Source organism: Bombina bombina, chromosome 4, assembly GCF_027579735.1.
Source record: "Bombina bombina isolate aBomBom1 chromosome 4, aBomBom1.pri, whole genome shotgun sequence".
NCBI lineage: Eukaryota > Metazoa > Chordata > Amphibia > Anura > Bombinatoridae > Bombina > Bombina bombina.
Window position 1 is genome coordinate 1,041,063,461 of NC_069502.1, and position 17,409 is coordinate 1,041,080,869.

The window sequence follows — 17,409 nt, forward strand, 5'->3', positions numbered from 1 at the left end:
ACCCTGTAAAACGTTAAGAACTAAGTTTAAGCTCCATGGCGGAGCAACAGTTTTAAACACAGGCTTAATCCTGGCCAAAGCCTGACAAAAAGCCTGAACGTCTGGAACTTCTGACAGACGTTTGTGTAAAAGGATGGACAAAGCTGAGATCTGTCCCTTTAACGAACTAGTGGATAAACCCTTTTCTAAACCTTCTTGTAGAAAAGACAATATCCTAGGAATCCTAACCTTACTCCATGAGTAACTCTTGGATTCGCACCAATGCAAGTATTTGCGCCATATTTTATGGTAAATTTTCCTGGTAACAGGCTTCCTAGCCTGTATCAAGGTATCAATCACTGACTCCGAGAATCCACGCTTTGATAGAATCAAGCGTTCAATCTCCATGCAGTCAGCCTCAGAGAAATTAGATTTGGATGTTTGAAAGGACCCTGCACCAGAAGGTCCTGTCTCAGAGGTAGAGACCATGGTGGACAAGACGACATGTCCACTAGGTCTGCATACCAGGTCCTGCGTGGCCACGCAGGCGCTACTAGAATCACCGATGCTCTCTCCTGTTTGATCCTGGCAATCAATCGAGGAAGCATCGGGAAGGGTGGAAACACATAAGCCATGTTGAAGACCCAAGCTGCTGTCAGAGCATCTATCAGAACCGCTCCCGGGTCTCTGGACCTGGATCCGTAATAAGGAAGTTTGGCGTTCTGGCGAGACGCCATGAGATCCAGATCTGGTTTGCCCCAACGCCGAAGTATTTGGGCAAAGACCTCCGGATGAAGTTCCCACTCCCCCGGATGAAAAGTCTGGCGACTTAGATAATCCGCTTCCCAGTTCTCCAAGCCTGGGATGTGGATCGCTGATAGGTGGCAAGAGTGAGACTCTGCCCAGTGAATTATCTTTGAGACTTCCATCATTGCTAGGGAACTCCTTGTCCCTCCCTGATGGTTGATGTAAGCCACAGTCGTGATGTTGTCCGACTGAAATCTGATGAACCTCAGAGTTGCTAACTGAGGCCAAGCCAGAAGGGCATTGAAAACTGCTCTTAATTCCAGAATATTTATGGGAAGGAGACTCTCCTCCTGAGTCCAAGATCCCTGAGTCTTCAGGGAATTCCAGACAGCGCCCCAACCTATCAGGCTGGCGTCTGTTGTTACAATCGTCCAATCTGGCCTGCTGAAGGGCATCCCCTTGGATAGATGTGGCCGAGAGAGCCATCATAGAAGAGAGTTTCTGGTCTCTTGATCCAGATTCAGCATAGGGGATAAATCTGAGTAATCCCCATTCCACTGACTTAGCATGCACAATTGCAGTGGTCTGAGATGCAGGCGTGCAAAGGGTACTATGTCCATTGCCGCTACCATTAAGCCGATTACCTCCATGCATTGAGCCACTGACGGGTGTGGAATGGAATGAAGGACCCGGCAAGCATTTAGAAGTTTTGTTAACCTGACCTCTGTCAGATAAATCTTCATTTCTACAGAATCTATAAGAGTCCCTAAGAAGGGAACTCTTGTGAGTGGCAATAGAGAACTCTTTTCTTCGTTCACTTTACACCCATGTGACCTTAGAAATGCCAGTACTAACTCTGTATGAGACTTGGCAGTTTGGAAACTTGACGCTTGTATCAGAATGTCGTCTAGGTACGGAGCTACCGATATTCCCCGCGGTCTTAGTACCGCCAGAAGAGAACCCAGAACCTTTGTAAAGATTCTTGGAGCAGTAGCTAACCCGAAGGGAAGAGCTACAAACTGGTAATGCCTGTCTAGGAAGGCAAACCTTAGATACCGGTAATGATCTTTGTGAATCGGTATGTGAAGGTAGGCATCCTTTAAATCCACTGTGGTCATGTACTGACCCTTTTGGATCATGGGTAAGATTGTCCGAATAGTTTCCATTTTGAACGATGGAACTCTTAGGAATTTGTTTAGGATCTTTAAATCCAAGATTGGTCTGAAGGTTCCTTCTTTCTTGGGAACCACAAACAGATTTGAGTAAAACCCTTGTCCGTGTTCCGACCGCGGAACCGGGTGGATCACTCCCATTAGTAAAAGTTCTTGTACACAGCGTAGAAACGCCTCTTTCTTTATCTGGTTTGTTGACAACCTTGAAAGATGAAATCTCCCTTTTGGAGGAGAAGTTTTGAAGTCCAGAAGATATCCCTGAGATATGATCTCCAACGCCCAGGGATCCTGGACATCTCTTGCCCAAGCCTGGGCGAAGAGAGAAAGTCTGCCCCCTACTAGATCCGTTTCCGGATTGGGGGCCCTCACTTCATGCTGTCTTAGGGGCAGCAGCAGGTTTTCTGGCCTGCTTGCCCTTGTTCCAGGTCTGGTTAGGTTTCCAGCCCTGTCTGTAGCGAGCAACAGTTCCTTCCTGTTTTGGAGCAGAGGAAGTTGATGCTGCTCCTGCCTTGAAGTTACGAAAGGCACGAAAATTAGACTGTCTAGCTCTTGGTTTGGCTCTGTCTTGAGGCAGGGCATGGCCCTTACCTCCAGTAATGTCAGCGATAATTTCTTTCAAACCGGGCCCGAATAATGTCTGCCCTTTGAAAGGTATGTTAAGCAATTTAGATTTAGAAGTCACATCAGCTGACCATGATTTTAGCCACAGTGCTCTGCGCGCCTGAATGGCGAATCCTGAATTCTTAGCCGTGAGTTTAGTTAAATGTACTACGGCATCAGAAATAAATGAATTAGCTAGCTTAAGGGCTTTAAGCTTGTGTGTAATCTCATCCAATGGAGCTGTGTCAAGGGTCTCTTCCAGAGACTCAAACCAGAATGCCGCCGCAGCCGTGACAGGCGCAATGCATGCAAGGGGTTGCAATATAAAACCTTGTTGAACAAACATTTTCTTAAGGTAACCCTCTAACTTTTTATCCATTGGATCTGAAAAAGCACAGCTATCCTCCACCGGGATAGTGGTACGCTTAGCTAAAGTAGAAACTGCTCCCTCCACCTTAGGGACCGTTTGCCATAAGTCCCGTGTGGTGGCGTCTATTGGAAACATTTTTCTGAATATAGGAGGGGGTGAGAAGGGCACACCGGGTCTATCCCACTCCTTGTTAACAATTTCAGTAAGTCTTTTAGGTATAGGAAAAACGTCAGTACACGTCGGTACCGCAAAATATTTATCCAACCTACATATTTTCTCTGGGATTGCAACCGTGTTACAATCATTCAGAGCCGCTAACACCTCCCCTAGTAATACGCGGAGGTTCTCAAGCTTAAATTTAAAATTTGAAATGTCTGAATCCAGTTTATTTGGATCAGATCCGTCACCCACAGAATGAAGCTCTCCGTCTTCGTGTTCTGCAAATTGTGACGCAGTATCAGACATGGCCCTAGCATTATCAGCGCACTCTGTTCTCACCCCAGAGTGGTCTCGTTTACCCCTAAGTTCTGGCAATTTAGGTAAAACTTCAGTCATAACATTAGCCATGTCTTGTAAAGTGATTTGTAATGGCCGCCCTGATGTACTTGGCGTTACAATATCACACACCTCCTGAGCGGGAGATGCAGGTACTGACACGTGAGGCAAGTTAGTCGGCATAACTTCCCCCTCGTTGTCTGGTGAATTTTTCTTAACATGTACAGATTGGCTTTTATTTAAAGTAGCATCAATGCAATTAGTACATAAATTTCTATTGGGCTCCACATTGGCCTTTGAACATATTGCACAAAGAGATTCCTCTGTGTCAGACATGTTTAAACAAACTAGCAATAAGACTAGCAAGCTTGGAAAATACTTTTCAAATGAATTTACAAGCAATATAAAAAACGTTACTGTGCCTTTAAGAAGCACACAAAAACTGTCACATTGAGATAACAATGAACCGGTTTAGTTATAGCAATCAATTTTTCACATGAAATGCATTAATTTAGCAAAGGATTGCACCCTTTAGCAAATGGATTATTAACCCCTTAATACCAAAAAACGAATAACAAATAAAATATATACGTTTTTATCACAGTCAAAGCACAGTCTCACAGGTCTGCTGTGAGTGATTACCTCCCTCAAACTAGTTTTGGAGACCCCTGAGCTCTGTAGAGACGTCCTGGATCATGCAGGGACAATAAGGAAGACTGTGACTGAATTTTTAATGCGTAGTAAAAGCGCCAAAATAGGCCCCTCCCACTCATAATACAGCAGTGGGGAAGCTCAGTAAACTGATTTTATTCAAAATAAACGACAGCCAAGTGGAAAATAATGCCCATAAATTTTTCCCCAAGTACCTCAGAGAGAAAAACGATTAGCCTGCCAGTAAACGTTTTAAAATATGAAATGATAATAAAAGCCTGTTGCTAGTCGCTATCACTGCAGAAAGGCTATAAGTTATATGTATACAGTATTTTCTTAGTGAAGTGCCATTCCCCAGAAATACTTTAGTGCCAACATACATACATAACAGCCTGATACCTGTTGCTACTACTGCATTTAAGGCTGTACTTACATTATATTGGTATTAGCAGTATTTTCTCAGTCAATTCCATTCCTTAGAAAATAATATACTGCAACATACCTCTTTGCAGGTGAACCCTGCCCGCTGTCCCCTGTTCTGAAGTTACCTCTCTACCCAGAATGGCCGAGAACAGCAAATGGATCTTAGTTACGTCCGCTAAGATCATTCACAAACTCAGGTAGATTCTTCTTCTAATACTGCCTGAGAAGAAACAACACACTCCGGTGCTGTTTAAAACAACAAACTTTTGATTGAAGAAATAAAAACTAAATTTAATAACCACACTCCTCTCACACATCCTATCTATTAGTTAGGTGCAAGAGAATGACTGGATATGACGTAGGGGGGAGGAGCTATATAGCAGCTCTGCTTGGGTGATCCTCTTGCACTTCCTGTTAGGGAGGAGTTATAATCCCATAAGTAATGGATGACCCGTGGACTGACTACACTTAACAGGAGAAATATATGTTTTTAGTGGGAGGGATCCACTACCAGCCTAAAAAGAGAAATTTGAATGAAAAGTAAAATAAATAAAAACATGAGCATAATCATTAACATATCCATCAATTAAATAGAATAGAATAGTATCCACTCTTTAGTCATAGTGAAAAATCGACCATTCTTACCTATTGTTTGGAAGTTTAGAGCCACCATCTGACAACCAGCATTCCAAAAGACCTGAGGCATATAATTTGATGAGTCTACACGTGTTCCTTTTGGATAGATACGACTAAGTTGCATTTTATTATATCTATAAGCCGTTAGTTAAGTAAAGTCTCTTGATAGGTATGAAGAAATAGACAAACAATTATACACAAAATATTTTTTATCTTTTTATTCACATTTTAAACATAGAAGTTGTACCTTTTTTTTTTTTCCTCAAAAAATATGGTTAATCAAATATATATTATGTAGAAAGACTATATTCACAAACGTGAAAGGTTTTCCTCCTTTGAGATAAAGTCTGACATTCCCTTCTGTCTTTCTTTCGTACTGGGCTACAGTGTACCCATATAAAAGCAGCACATACAGTATATTCAATTTAAGAAATTGGAGTATATTTTTACATTTTAAAAATTGCGAGAAAAATGTTAACCAGGACTTAAATATAATTTACTGTGCTTACATATTTGAAAAAGAACGAACTATAGAGAAACAACGTAAAAACAACATAATTTGTCACGTACATTAAAAATATCTTACATATATATAAAACTAAGTAAATGGTTTTAAAGGAGGCGTGAATCTTTACACATCTATCTATCTATTTATCTAATTGTCTATCTATATTTATATATCTAGATATGATTAATAAATAGGTATTCTTAAAGGAACATAGACTTGAAACATGAAATGCACTGTACTGGATTTCAAATGTAAAAAAAAAGGCCTCTGCAAAAATGCTTTATAAATGTGTTACTCATGCATATTCATAGTGCTGGTGACGCTAAGTGACCCATTATCACCATAATGTCAGTAGGTTATGCAAACTTTAGAAGTTAACTACCAACACTAGAAAAACAAAAGGTGGCACTTTGATAAAAAACACTATGTGTATGTTTATTCAGCATACATTGCTTCCATAACGCTCCAGATACCACATCTAATGCGTTTCGGCAGTTGCCTTAAACATAGATGCTAATAGCTTTTATGGAAGTGCCTCCTATTGTTTTTCTTTGGTTATCGCAGAGCTGTTTTACTGCAGGAACACTCCTTTTGCACACTCCTACTATGGACTTTATACTTACATTGTACTTTTACATTTTCAACATGCGATTGCATCTTAGTTTTGCATCGGACCGATTAATGGATTACAAACTGGTGTCAGTGGAGCCAGTTTGGCGCTTGTGACTTGGTTTGGGTTGACTGATAGGAGAGAGTCAAGTCAGGTAATACAGAAGTGCGGTAGAGAGGAATCAGAGCAAACAGACAGTGATCAGTTCCAGCTATAGCGTGGGGAGTAAGCAGTCCTAAAGCGAGTACATCCTCGCAGCTCTGGTAAGATATTTCTCCTGTTTCATTTTACAGTTGCACTTATCACCTGACCTTAATCACCGGAGACACACCATCACAGTCCCCCGTGTCACAGTGCCCTAACTAGCCGGTAGGTAACCGGATTTTATTTTTACTCATCCACTGGATGCATCACCCATACTCGCTTGATAGTACACACTGTCTCAGCATTCAGCAAGACCAAGACAGTAACAGATATTCCACTTTGAGCGTGGAACTCTTTTGAGACTGACTAATTGGGCATTTAACTAAAAACACTGCCAACTTTTAAAATAAATATTAGTGTTATTATTACATTTGCAATGCCTTGCTGGTAATTGTTCATATGAGCGTAATACTTAAAATGAAGGATACTCCACAAATTCCACTGGAGACTTAGTTAGTTGCTCAAGCCCTTTCGTTTCCACAAATGAAGACATTTCGTAACTCTTGTTTCGTTCTGTAACAGAGAATAAGAATTAATTTAGGCACTTACTATCTCATAAGATTAATATATACATATTTTTAAAAGGCGTTTGCTCAACTTGTAATACGAGTAGTAAACCCTACACACTTAAAGACCCGCAATAAACCACTTTTCACTCTCACGTAACTGTTAATGTGCCACTCATAATCTAGCCCTTACCTTGAAAGTAGAACTATGAATATATAACATATTTTTCAGCGCAATCCACGATGCTTGCGTCTTTGCTCTTTTATTACAAGTCCTTGGTTAATATTTACCATGCAGGCAGTAATATAGTGCACCGTATACTAGTCATGTTGAATAGTGCCAGTGCATAAGATAGCAGAATTCTATAACGATCTGCACTAAAATAAATGTTGGATAATGCTTGAGTAAAATAATGCTTGAGGTAGTGGAGTTTTTGGTTAAGTTCTTTGCTAAATACTTTACATGTTTTTGAAATGCAGAATCACAAGTGATAACAATTAATATTTCGTTTTCAAACGTGTTTAAAGAGAAAGTGGTGTTTTGGATTATGCAGAAGTGCAGCACTTAGCCAACCACTTGTAATTCAAGACCAGTGAGTGCACAAGTACCCTATGTACAGGGTGTGTTACAAATGCTTTGGTTGAACATTTTAACCAACAACTTGTAATACCTTAATGATGGTTATTGAGTGATGGTTATCAATTCCGATCCATTTGTAGTCTAATAAAATGTATACAGACATGATATGCCTGGTTTAAGGGGCATAGCTAGATATATAGAGGGCAATTAGGCACAACTTCCAATATTGTATCTTATGAGATTATTTACTATGATTATATATTATTATATATTCCTAATATGAAATAGATTAAAAAGATGCTATCCGGGTAGATGCTTGAAGAAGGTATATCAAAGAGCTAAGGCCCTAGAGAGATCCACATTATTGTTGGATAAACCGATTAATACAACAATGCCTGATCAATATCAAACTATCAGAATAATAGGAACCTTTGACGATAAGAATACCATCATTCATAATATCTTTCAAAGACATTGGCATGTGATGCAGGAAGATGAGGAACTTAAAGTGAAAGTAAATTTTAACAATCAACATTAATGCCATGGATTACAATTATCCTATTATATCTAGTCGCTAACTTTTGGTTTTGGTATTCCTTCTTATTTTTAATATATTATACTTACATCCCTTATTACCATCTCCTATCTTTCTCCGCCCCCTTCATTTCCTGCTTTTGTTATTTTAAACGTAAGAACTGTCCCGCCCACTCTTACATGTTCATCCGTGCACATTCTTGTGCAGTTAAATTTACTGCGCACGCGTGCTAAGTGTCAATGCATCTAAGTCATTGGCTGTTTCCCTTTAGACCTCTATGCGCATGCGTGTCTCATGGACGCGCTTCTAGACACGGAGTACTTTCAATGAGACACGCATGCACAAATGAAGGTGGGGGCGTTTAGTGTAATTTACAGATGCAACTGGGGGACCAATAGAAAGATGTATAAAGATATTCGTCATAGGAAAATCAAAAAAAAATTTGAGGGAGGAGGAGGAACGGCGATATAGAGTTGCAAACTAAAAGGTACATTTAAGTGATAAATCTATAATATCTAAATAAAAAATCATGAATTAAGCTGTATTTTGCTTTGCGGGATAGAGGTGCAGGCAACTTTACTTTTCCTTTAAGGAAGTTGTCACTGACAAACCAATAATAACGCATAGAAGATCTAAAAATCTGAAAGATATTCTGACTAATAGTCACTTTTCACAAGTATAACCAAGGACTTGGATGAAAGAAACAAAAGGTTTCTTCAAATGTGGACTTTGTCAGGCATGTAAAAATATGGCCTCTACAAAAGTCTTCATACATCCGAAAACAACTAAAAAATATGAAATTTCAGACTTTCTGAACTGCAGGTCACAAAGAGTGATTTATGTTGCAATGTTCAAGTGTTCCCTATCTGTGTAGGTGAAACCTCTAGAGAATTACTCACTTGAGTATTGGAACATATAGGTGACATTAAATGGAATCATAATGTAGCTGTTGCCCAACATATGAATACAGTGCATCAAGGACACAAATATGATATTTCATTTTTTGCCATAGAACAAATGAAACTAAAAGGGAGAAGGGGTAACATCATAAACATGCTTCTACAAAAAGAGTGTAGATGGATTCATGAATTACAATCAGCTGCACCCAAAGACTTAAATGATGCCATCTCTTATAAGAGTTTCCTATAAATCTATCTAAAATAATCCATGTAAGGGACATAGCTCCATGATAGATATTACACTGATCCTCTTTTTAATACATGGTCTTGGCAGAATTAGTGCACACATTGCAACTAGATATATTTCTAGACTTATGCATATGATACTATGGGCTATACTATTGAAATATGAAGTAACATTTGAACTAGATGCATATGTTTATTGTGATTTAAACATATGTGGATTTTTTTGGACACTATGTTGTTATATCTTGCAAATGTTATCAAATAAGAATAGTCATTAATTTTATCATGGAGAGAATAATAGATCCTAGTATCTACACATATTGATTGCACAATATCAATGACACTTAGAGGCCCAGTTATCAAGCCGTCAACCTCAAATACGCTGGAATTCCGCAGCGTATTTGTGGCGAGGCTGATTCGCCTAAGTTATCAAGCCCTACACACCGGCAAAAGTAGAATTTAGTGACGTAAGCTTTGATCCGCCGGACTCAGTCCGACACAGATCGATTCTTACGTCACTCCAGATGTTCCGCACACAAGTTCGGCACAATCTGACTACTTTTGCTAGTTATCAAAAAACTAGCAGGTAAGCTCGGCACTTTTCCGGCCCAGCGTACCTGGTTTTCAAACCGCCGCCCTGGAGGTGGCGGATCCCATAGGAATCAATGGGAGTCTGACCATAGCGAAAGTTCATGTTCGCTGCTGCCCGACATCCCATTGATTCCTATGGGAGATGTCTGCACCTAACACCCTAACATGTACCCCGAGTCTAAACACCCCTAATCTGCCCCCCCTACACCGCCGCAACTAAATAAATGTATTACCCCCTAAACCGCCGCTCCCGGTGCCCACCGCAAGCTACATTATACATATTAACCCCTAATCTGCCGCCCCCTACACTGCCGCATCTAAATAAAGTTATTAACCCCTAAACCGCCGCTCCCGGACACCGCCGCAACTATAATAAATGTATTAACCCCTAAACCGCCGCTCCCGGACCCCACCGCCACCTATATTAAACTTATTAACCCCTAATCTGCCCCCCCTACACCGTCGCGACTTATAATAAATTTATTAAGCCCTATCCTGCCCCCCCTACACCGCCACAACCTATAATACATTTATTAACCCCTATCCTGCCCCCCCACACCGCCGCCACTATAATAAAATTATTAATCCCTAAACCTAAGTCTAACCCTAACACCCCCCTAACTTAAATATTAATTAAATACATCAAATTAAATTTAACTCTTATTAACTAAATTAATCCTATTTAAAACTAAATACTTACCTGTAAAATAAACCCTAAGATAGCTACAATGTAATTAATAATTACATTGTAGCTATTTTAGGATTTATTTTTATTTTACAGGTAACTTTGTATTTATTTTAGCTAGTTAGAATAGTTATTAAATAGTTATTAACTATTTAATAACTACCTAGCTAAAAGAAATACAAAATTACCTGTAAAATAAATCCTAACCTAAGTTACAATTAAACCTAACACTACACTATCATTAAATTAATTAAATAAATTACCTACAAATAACTACAATTAAATACAATTAAATAAACTAAAGTACAAAAAATAAAAAATATTACAACAATTTTAAGCTACTTACACCTAATCTAAGCCCACTAATAAAATAACAAAGCCCCCCAAAATAAAAAAAAATGCCCTACCCTATTCTACATTAAAAAGTTAACAGCTCTATTACCTTACCAGCCCTTAAAAGGGCCTTTTGCGGGGCATGCCCCAAAGTATTCAGCTCTTTTGCCTGTAAAATAAAAATACAACCCCTCCAACATTAAAACCCACCACCCACATACCCCTACTCTAACCCAAACCCCCCTTAAATAAACCTAACACTACCCCCCTGAAGATCATCCTACCTTTAGCCGTCTTCAGCCAGCCGACCACCTATGGAACTGAAGAGGAGATTCGGAGCGGCAGAAGTCATCATCCAAGGGGCGCTGAAGAAGTCTTCCATCCGACTGAAGTCATCATCCAAGGGGCGCTGAAGAAATCTTCCATCCAATTGAAGTCATCATCCAGGCGGCGTCTTCAATCTTCATCCATCCGGAGCGGAACGGAGCCATCTTCAGACGAGCCTACGCGGAGCCATCTTCTTCCACCGACGACTGAACGACGAATGACGGTTCCTTTAAGTGACGTCATCCAAGATGGTGTCCCTCGAATTCCGATTGGCTGATAGGATTCTATCAGCCAATCGGAATTAAGGTAGGAAAAATCTGATTGGCTGATTCAATCAGCCAATCAGATTGAGCTCGCATTCTATTGGATGATCGGGACAGCCAATAGAATGCAAGCTCAATCTGATTGTCTGATTGGTTCTGCCAATCGGATCGAACTTCAATCTGATTGGCTGATTGGATCAGCCAATCAGATTTTTCCTACCTTAATTCCGATTGGCTGATAGAATCCTATCAGCCAATCGGAATTCGAGGGACGCCATCTTGGATGACGTCACTTAAAGGAACCGTCATTCGTCGTTCAGTCGTCTGTGGAAGAAGATGGCTCCGCGTAGGCTCGTCTGAAGATGGCTCCGCTCCGCTCCGGATGGATAAAGATTGAAGACGCCGCCTGGATGATGACTTCAATCGGATGGAAGACTTCTTCAGCGCCCCTTGGATGATGACTTCAGTCGGATGGAAGACTTCTTCAGCACCCCTTGGATGATGACTTCTGCCGCTCCGGATCTCCTCTTTGGTTCCATCGGTGGTCGGCTGGCTGAAGACGGCTAAAGGTAGGATGATCTTCAGGGGGGTAGTGTTAGGTTTATTTAAATGGGGTTTGGGTTAGAGTAGAGGTATGTGGGTGGTGGGTTTTAATGTTGGGGATGTTTGTATTTTTATTTTACAGGCAAAAGAGCTGTTTTCTTTGGGGCATGCCCCGAAAAAAGGCCCTTTAAGGGCTGGTAAGGTAATTGAGATGTTAACTTTTTAATGTAGAATAGGGTAGGGCATTTTTTAATTTTGGGGGATTTGTTATTTTATTAGGGGGCTTAGATTAGGTGTAAGTAGCTTAAAATTGTTGTAATATTTTTTAAATGTTTGTAACTTATTTTTTTATTTTTTGTAACTTAGCTTTTTTTATTTTTTTGTACTTTAGTTAGTTTATTTAATTGTATTTAATTGTAGTTATTTGTCGGTAATTTATTTAATTAATTTAATGATAGTGTAGTGTTAGGTTTAATTGTAACTTAGGTTAGGATTTATTTTACAGGTAATTTTGTATTTCTTTTAGCTAGGTAGTTATTAAATAGTTAATAACTATTTAATAACTATTCTAACTAGCTAAAATAAATACAAAGTTACCTGTAAAATAAATATAAATCCTAAAATAGCTACAATGTAATTATTAATAACATTGTAGCTATCTTAGGATTTATTTTATAGGTAAGTATTTAGTTTTAAAAAGGAATAATTAATTTAATAAGAGTTAAATTTATTTAGATGTATTTAATTAATATTTAAGTTAGGGGGGTGTTAGGGTTAGGGTTAGACTTAGGTTTAGGGGTTAATAATTTTATTATAGTGGCGGCGGTGTGGGGGGGGCAGGATAGGGGTTAATAAATGTATTATAGGTTGCGGCGGTATAGGGGGGCAGGATAGGAGTTAATAAATTTATTATAGGTGGCGACGGTGTAGTAGGGCAGGATAGGGGTTAATAAGTTTAATATAGGTGGCGGTGGGGTCCGGGAGCGGCGGTTTAGGGGTTAATACATTTATTTAGTTGCGGCGGGGTCCGGGATCGGCAGGATAGGGGTTAATAAATTTATTATAGGTGGCGGCAGTATAGGGGGGGCAGGATAGGAGTTACTAGGTATTATGTAGGTGGCGGTGGGCTCCGAGAGTTAGGGGTTAATACATTCATTCTAGTTGCGGCGGTGTCCGGGAGCGGCGGTTTAGGGGTTAATAACTTTATTTAGTTGCGGTGGGCTCCGGGGGCGCCGGTATGGGGGTAGAACAGTATAGTTAGTGTGAGTGCTTAGTGACAGCTTGTCAATAAAGCTGTCAAAAAGCCGAAGAGCAGCGAGATCGGATGAGTGATAACTATCAAAGTACGCTGCTCATCACCCCGTACTTGGTGCGTGGCTTTTTGACAGTTTTTTTTTATAACTTTGGGAAGATTTTTCAGGTCCGCGGTGGCGTTGGTAGGCGAGCTTAGGCGGGCGTATTGGGACATAGAAGGCAGGTAAGTAGACACGTTGATAACTAGGCCTCAAAGAGTGTTAAATAGACAGTAAACACCACAATTTTTGTTGTTTAAAAAGGTAGATAATACCTTTATTACCCATTCCCCAATTTTGCATAACCAACACAGTTATAATCATATACTTTTTACCTCTGTGATTACCTTGTATCTATGTCTCTGCCAACTGCCCCCTTATTTCAGTTCTTTTGACAGACATGCATTTTTAGCCAATCAGTGCTGATTCTTACAAGCTTCACGTGCCTGAGCTCAATGTTATCTATATGAAACACATGAACTAACACCCTCTAGTGGTGAAAAACTGTCAAAATGCTTTCCGATTAGAGGCAGTCTTCAAGGTCTAAGAAATTAGCACATGAACCTCTTAGATTACCTTTCAACTAAGAATACCAAGAGAACAAAGCAAAATTGGTAATAAAAGTAAATTTGGAAGTTGTTTAAAATTACATGCCCTATTTAAATCATGAAATATTTTTTTTTTACTTTACTGTCCCTTTAAGTTCCATGTAGGGTAATATCTGAATATATAGCAAATATATGTATATTTACATTTTTCATAAGAGGATTACTGTCCACTCTGGGTTACTTTACCATTCCGTAAGATACTTCAATTATTCCATTCTTTTAATATGAATATCTGAACATGTGTATTTAACACATCTGGATTTTATTACAAGACCAGAGACTTCATATTTGCATTACTTTCTTTTACTACTCGTGTGCAGCCTTAAAAGTACATACTGTATATCACATAAACAGTTAAAATAATACAAAGAAGAAAGAGTCTATATAACTAGCCAATGAGAATGCTAGGTTAGAGACCAGAGAAAAGATGGACCAATTAGAAGACCCATATTGACCATAAACAGACCAATGTGCACCCCATCTTCCTCTTTCTTTTGCTGCTCAGCAACAAGATAAGTGTGCTATTATTATTCACTGATAAATATATATTTAATTAATAAGTTATTCTTTAGTTTTTCCCCCCTTTTTCCTTTTCCGTTTTTTCCTTTTCCTGTTCCTTTTATAACATTTTATATTATTGTTCTTGTTTTGTTTATTTCCGTTTTTTATTTTCAAATTCCGTTTTTATTATTATTTTATTATCTGTTCGTTTTTTCCCTTTCTCTATCGTTTCCATTGCTTCAATCTGCCCTGCTTCACAGGTTTTTTCTATTGCCTTTTTCTCAAGTTACAAGTCTTACCCTCATCTTGTCTCCTCTCTGTACTAAGTCTTTTCCTTCTCCTTGTCACGACGACCGCCGCCATTTTGCGGGCGTGCGTTCGTGATGTCACAGCCCACCTTCATTTTCCTCAGAAGAGCTGTCGGCGCCTCCTCCTTCACCGGCTGAAGTAATCTTCCTGCTTCTGCTTCTGCTTTGTTTCAGTTTCATTTTTCTTCCTTACTGTTCCTTACAATTCTGATCCTAATCCCCTAACAGAACAACCTGTTCAGAAAATGATTGATAACTCCTTGGGTAAAAAAGCAATTAAAAGGAAAGCTCCTTCTAGTGCTGTAAAAGCAAGCAAGAAACTTGTTTGTAAATCCAAACATATGCTATCAGAATCCAATCTTCCTTGCGGCAAAGGAAGTAAAAAATCCGCCAAACGACCCCTTACTCCCAAGGGGCATAAAAAGGTAGTTTTGAATAAAAAATCCAAAGTTATTTCTAAAGATGAGGTTTCAGATTCCTCTTCCTCTTGTAATTCTGATAATTTTTCTGAGGATTCAGATAATTCTACTTCTAATAATTATGAATCAGATTCCTCCTCTGATTCTGAACCAAAATGTTAAAAAATTTAAGAAACATTCTAAAAAATCAAAACATTTGGATGAGGATGAAATGCTTTAGGCAATCCTCGTTTTAATGAAAATACTTTGCATCACCCTCGGTCCTCTGAGTGGTTCCCCCCCGCATGGAAATTACAGCTTTTGTGGATTTCCAACTCAAGAAAACTCTAACTCTTTACTCCCCAAAAATAGTAATGTTACCCCAGATATTGATCCCAAGGTTCTTAAATTTATTGGATCTCCCGGATATAAAATAAAGAAAGGCTTAGATAAAGCCTGGAGGAATTGCCAAGACAAACTTCTTGATTCTATTGGCCCTATTACAAAGCTTTTTGAACTGTCTGAAGAGGCAGTGTTAAAAGAATCCCCTATGGATCCATCTCTCATAAGACAATGGGTTCAGCGTATTTTATCTTTTGTTGGTAACACCAATTCTGCCATCATTATTCAACGAAGAAAGAATATTCTTCGTAAAATTGACCCACAAAATTTGTGATTTCGCGGTTAATGAACTCCAATCTGACAAAGATGGTCTCCTCTTTGGGGATACATTTTTGAAGGACTTGAATCTTTATGCAAATACTTTTTCAACTCTTAATAAAGTTAAAACTTCTATGAGAAAAATGATGTGACAGGGCCAGGAAAGGAAGAGGTCGCTTTCCTTGCCGTACCACACATTTATCCAGACCTCACTTTCAGCAAAACTACACTCCTCAGTTCCAATCTACCAGACCATGGCATCATGGCATCAAAAAGGTCAACGCATCAGATCGCGATCAAGCTCTTCTGCAGGTAGAATTTCCTCTTTTTCCTTCTCCTCCTTCTTTCCCACTAAAAGTTGGAGGAAGAATAGCTTTCTTTGATCACAATTGGAATCTCATAACTTCGGATCCTTGGATTTTAAAAACAGTTCAAGGAGTCCAAATTGACTTCATATCTCCTCCTGTTCAAATTTCATTCCCAAAACCTATTAATTTCTCTCAAAAAGACAAAGTTTTGGTTCAAAAAGAGATAGAAAATCTTCATCAAAAAGAAGAAATTTCTAAAAATCTAAATCCTCACCTGGCTTATTTCAGTAAACTATTTTTAGTAAAAAAAGAAAAACGGCCAGTTCAGACCTGTTAAAAATCTGAGATCTCTCAATGCTTATGTTGTCTACAATCACTTCAAACTGGAAGATATTCATCTTCTAAGAGACTGTCTTTTGGACAACAATTTGCTTGTCAGATTAGACCTTTTGGATGCTAATCTCACTGTTCCTATAGCTCCGGAACATTGGAAATATCTGACCTTCTCTTGGGAGGAAAAAATTTGGAGCTTCACTTGTCTTCCTTTTGGCCTGTCTTCTGTCCATGGATTTTTACAAAACTTCTCAAACCCGTAGTCTCTTTTTTGAGACTCAGAGGAATTTGTTTCATTATTTATCTAGACGATATTCTTCTGATGAATCAGAATTTTCTTTCTCTTCAAGACCAATTAACCATGACAATAAATCTCTTGGAAAATTTAGGTTTCCTTGTAAACAAAGAAAAATCAGTGCTGATCCCTTCCAAATCTCTAGTTTTTCTTGGTTTTCATATAGATATAACTTTCTCCCTATATTCAGGCTATCTTTCTGGCCCCTCTTCATTATCGAGAACTTCAAAGGTTAAAAATCTCTTATCTTCAGAAAGGTTTTTCATATTCTCACCTCATTCCATTATCTTTGGAAACCAGAGAGGAGCTTTCATGGTGGCTTTCCCACATGGAAGCTTGGAATGGGAGAGCTATTTTTGGGAAAACTCCAGACTTAATCATAGAGTCCGATGCCAGTCTATCAGGCTGGGGCACTCGTTGCTGTCCATCCATTACCGGAGGGAAGTGGTCCGCAGAAGAAAAAGACCTGCATATAAACTTTTTTGAACTTTTGGCCAGATCTTTTGCGGTAAAAAGCTTTGTAAAATCTTTGGCTTCTACTTCCATTCTCCTTTGGATGGACAACATTTCAGCTGTGAGATATCTCAATAGGTTGGGTGGCACAAAATCGAGAAATCTGTCCAATATAACCAAGGATTTTATTCATCTTTGTCTAGACAAGAATATCTCCATCAAGGCAGAGTATATTCCAGGTCTTTCCAATTCAGCAGCAGACTGGGGTTCTCGTTTTCCCAGAGATTCCAGCGATTGGAGAATTCACAGAAATATCTTCCTTTCTATTCAATCTCTTCTTGGTCCTTTTT

The 17,409-nt window shown here is 39.1% G+C and overlaps 1 protein-coding gene across 2 annotated transcripts in view; it reads right to left on the reverse strand.

The window, feature by feature from the left end:
- PLCB1 (phospholipase C beta 1) overlaps window positions 1–17,409 on the reverse strand; it is a 1,466,985-nt gene that overhangs the window by 269,063 nt on the left and 1,180,513 nt on the right. For both annotated transcript variants that reach the window (XM_053712164.1, XM_053712163.1), the window contains exons 17-18: window positions 6,824–6,908; window positions 5,083–5,207 (exon numbers count right to left, since the gene is read on the reverse strand). In XM_053712164.1, coding sequence (XP_053568139.1) covers window positions 5,083–5,207; window positions 6,824–6,908 — 210 coding nt within the window. The remainder of the gene's footprint in view (window positions 1–5,082; window positions 5,208–6,823; window positions 6,909–17,409) is intronic.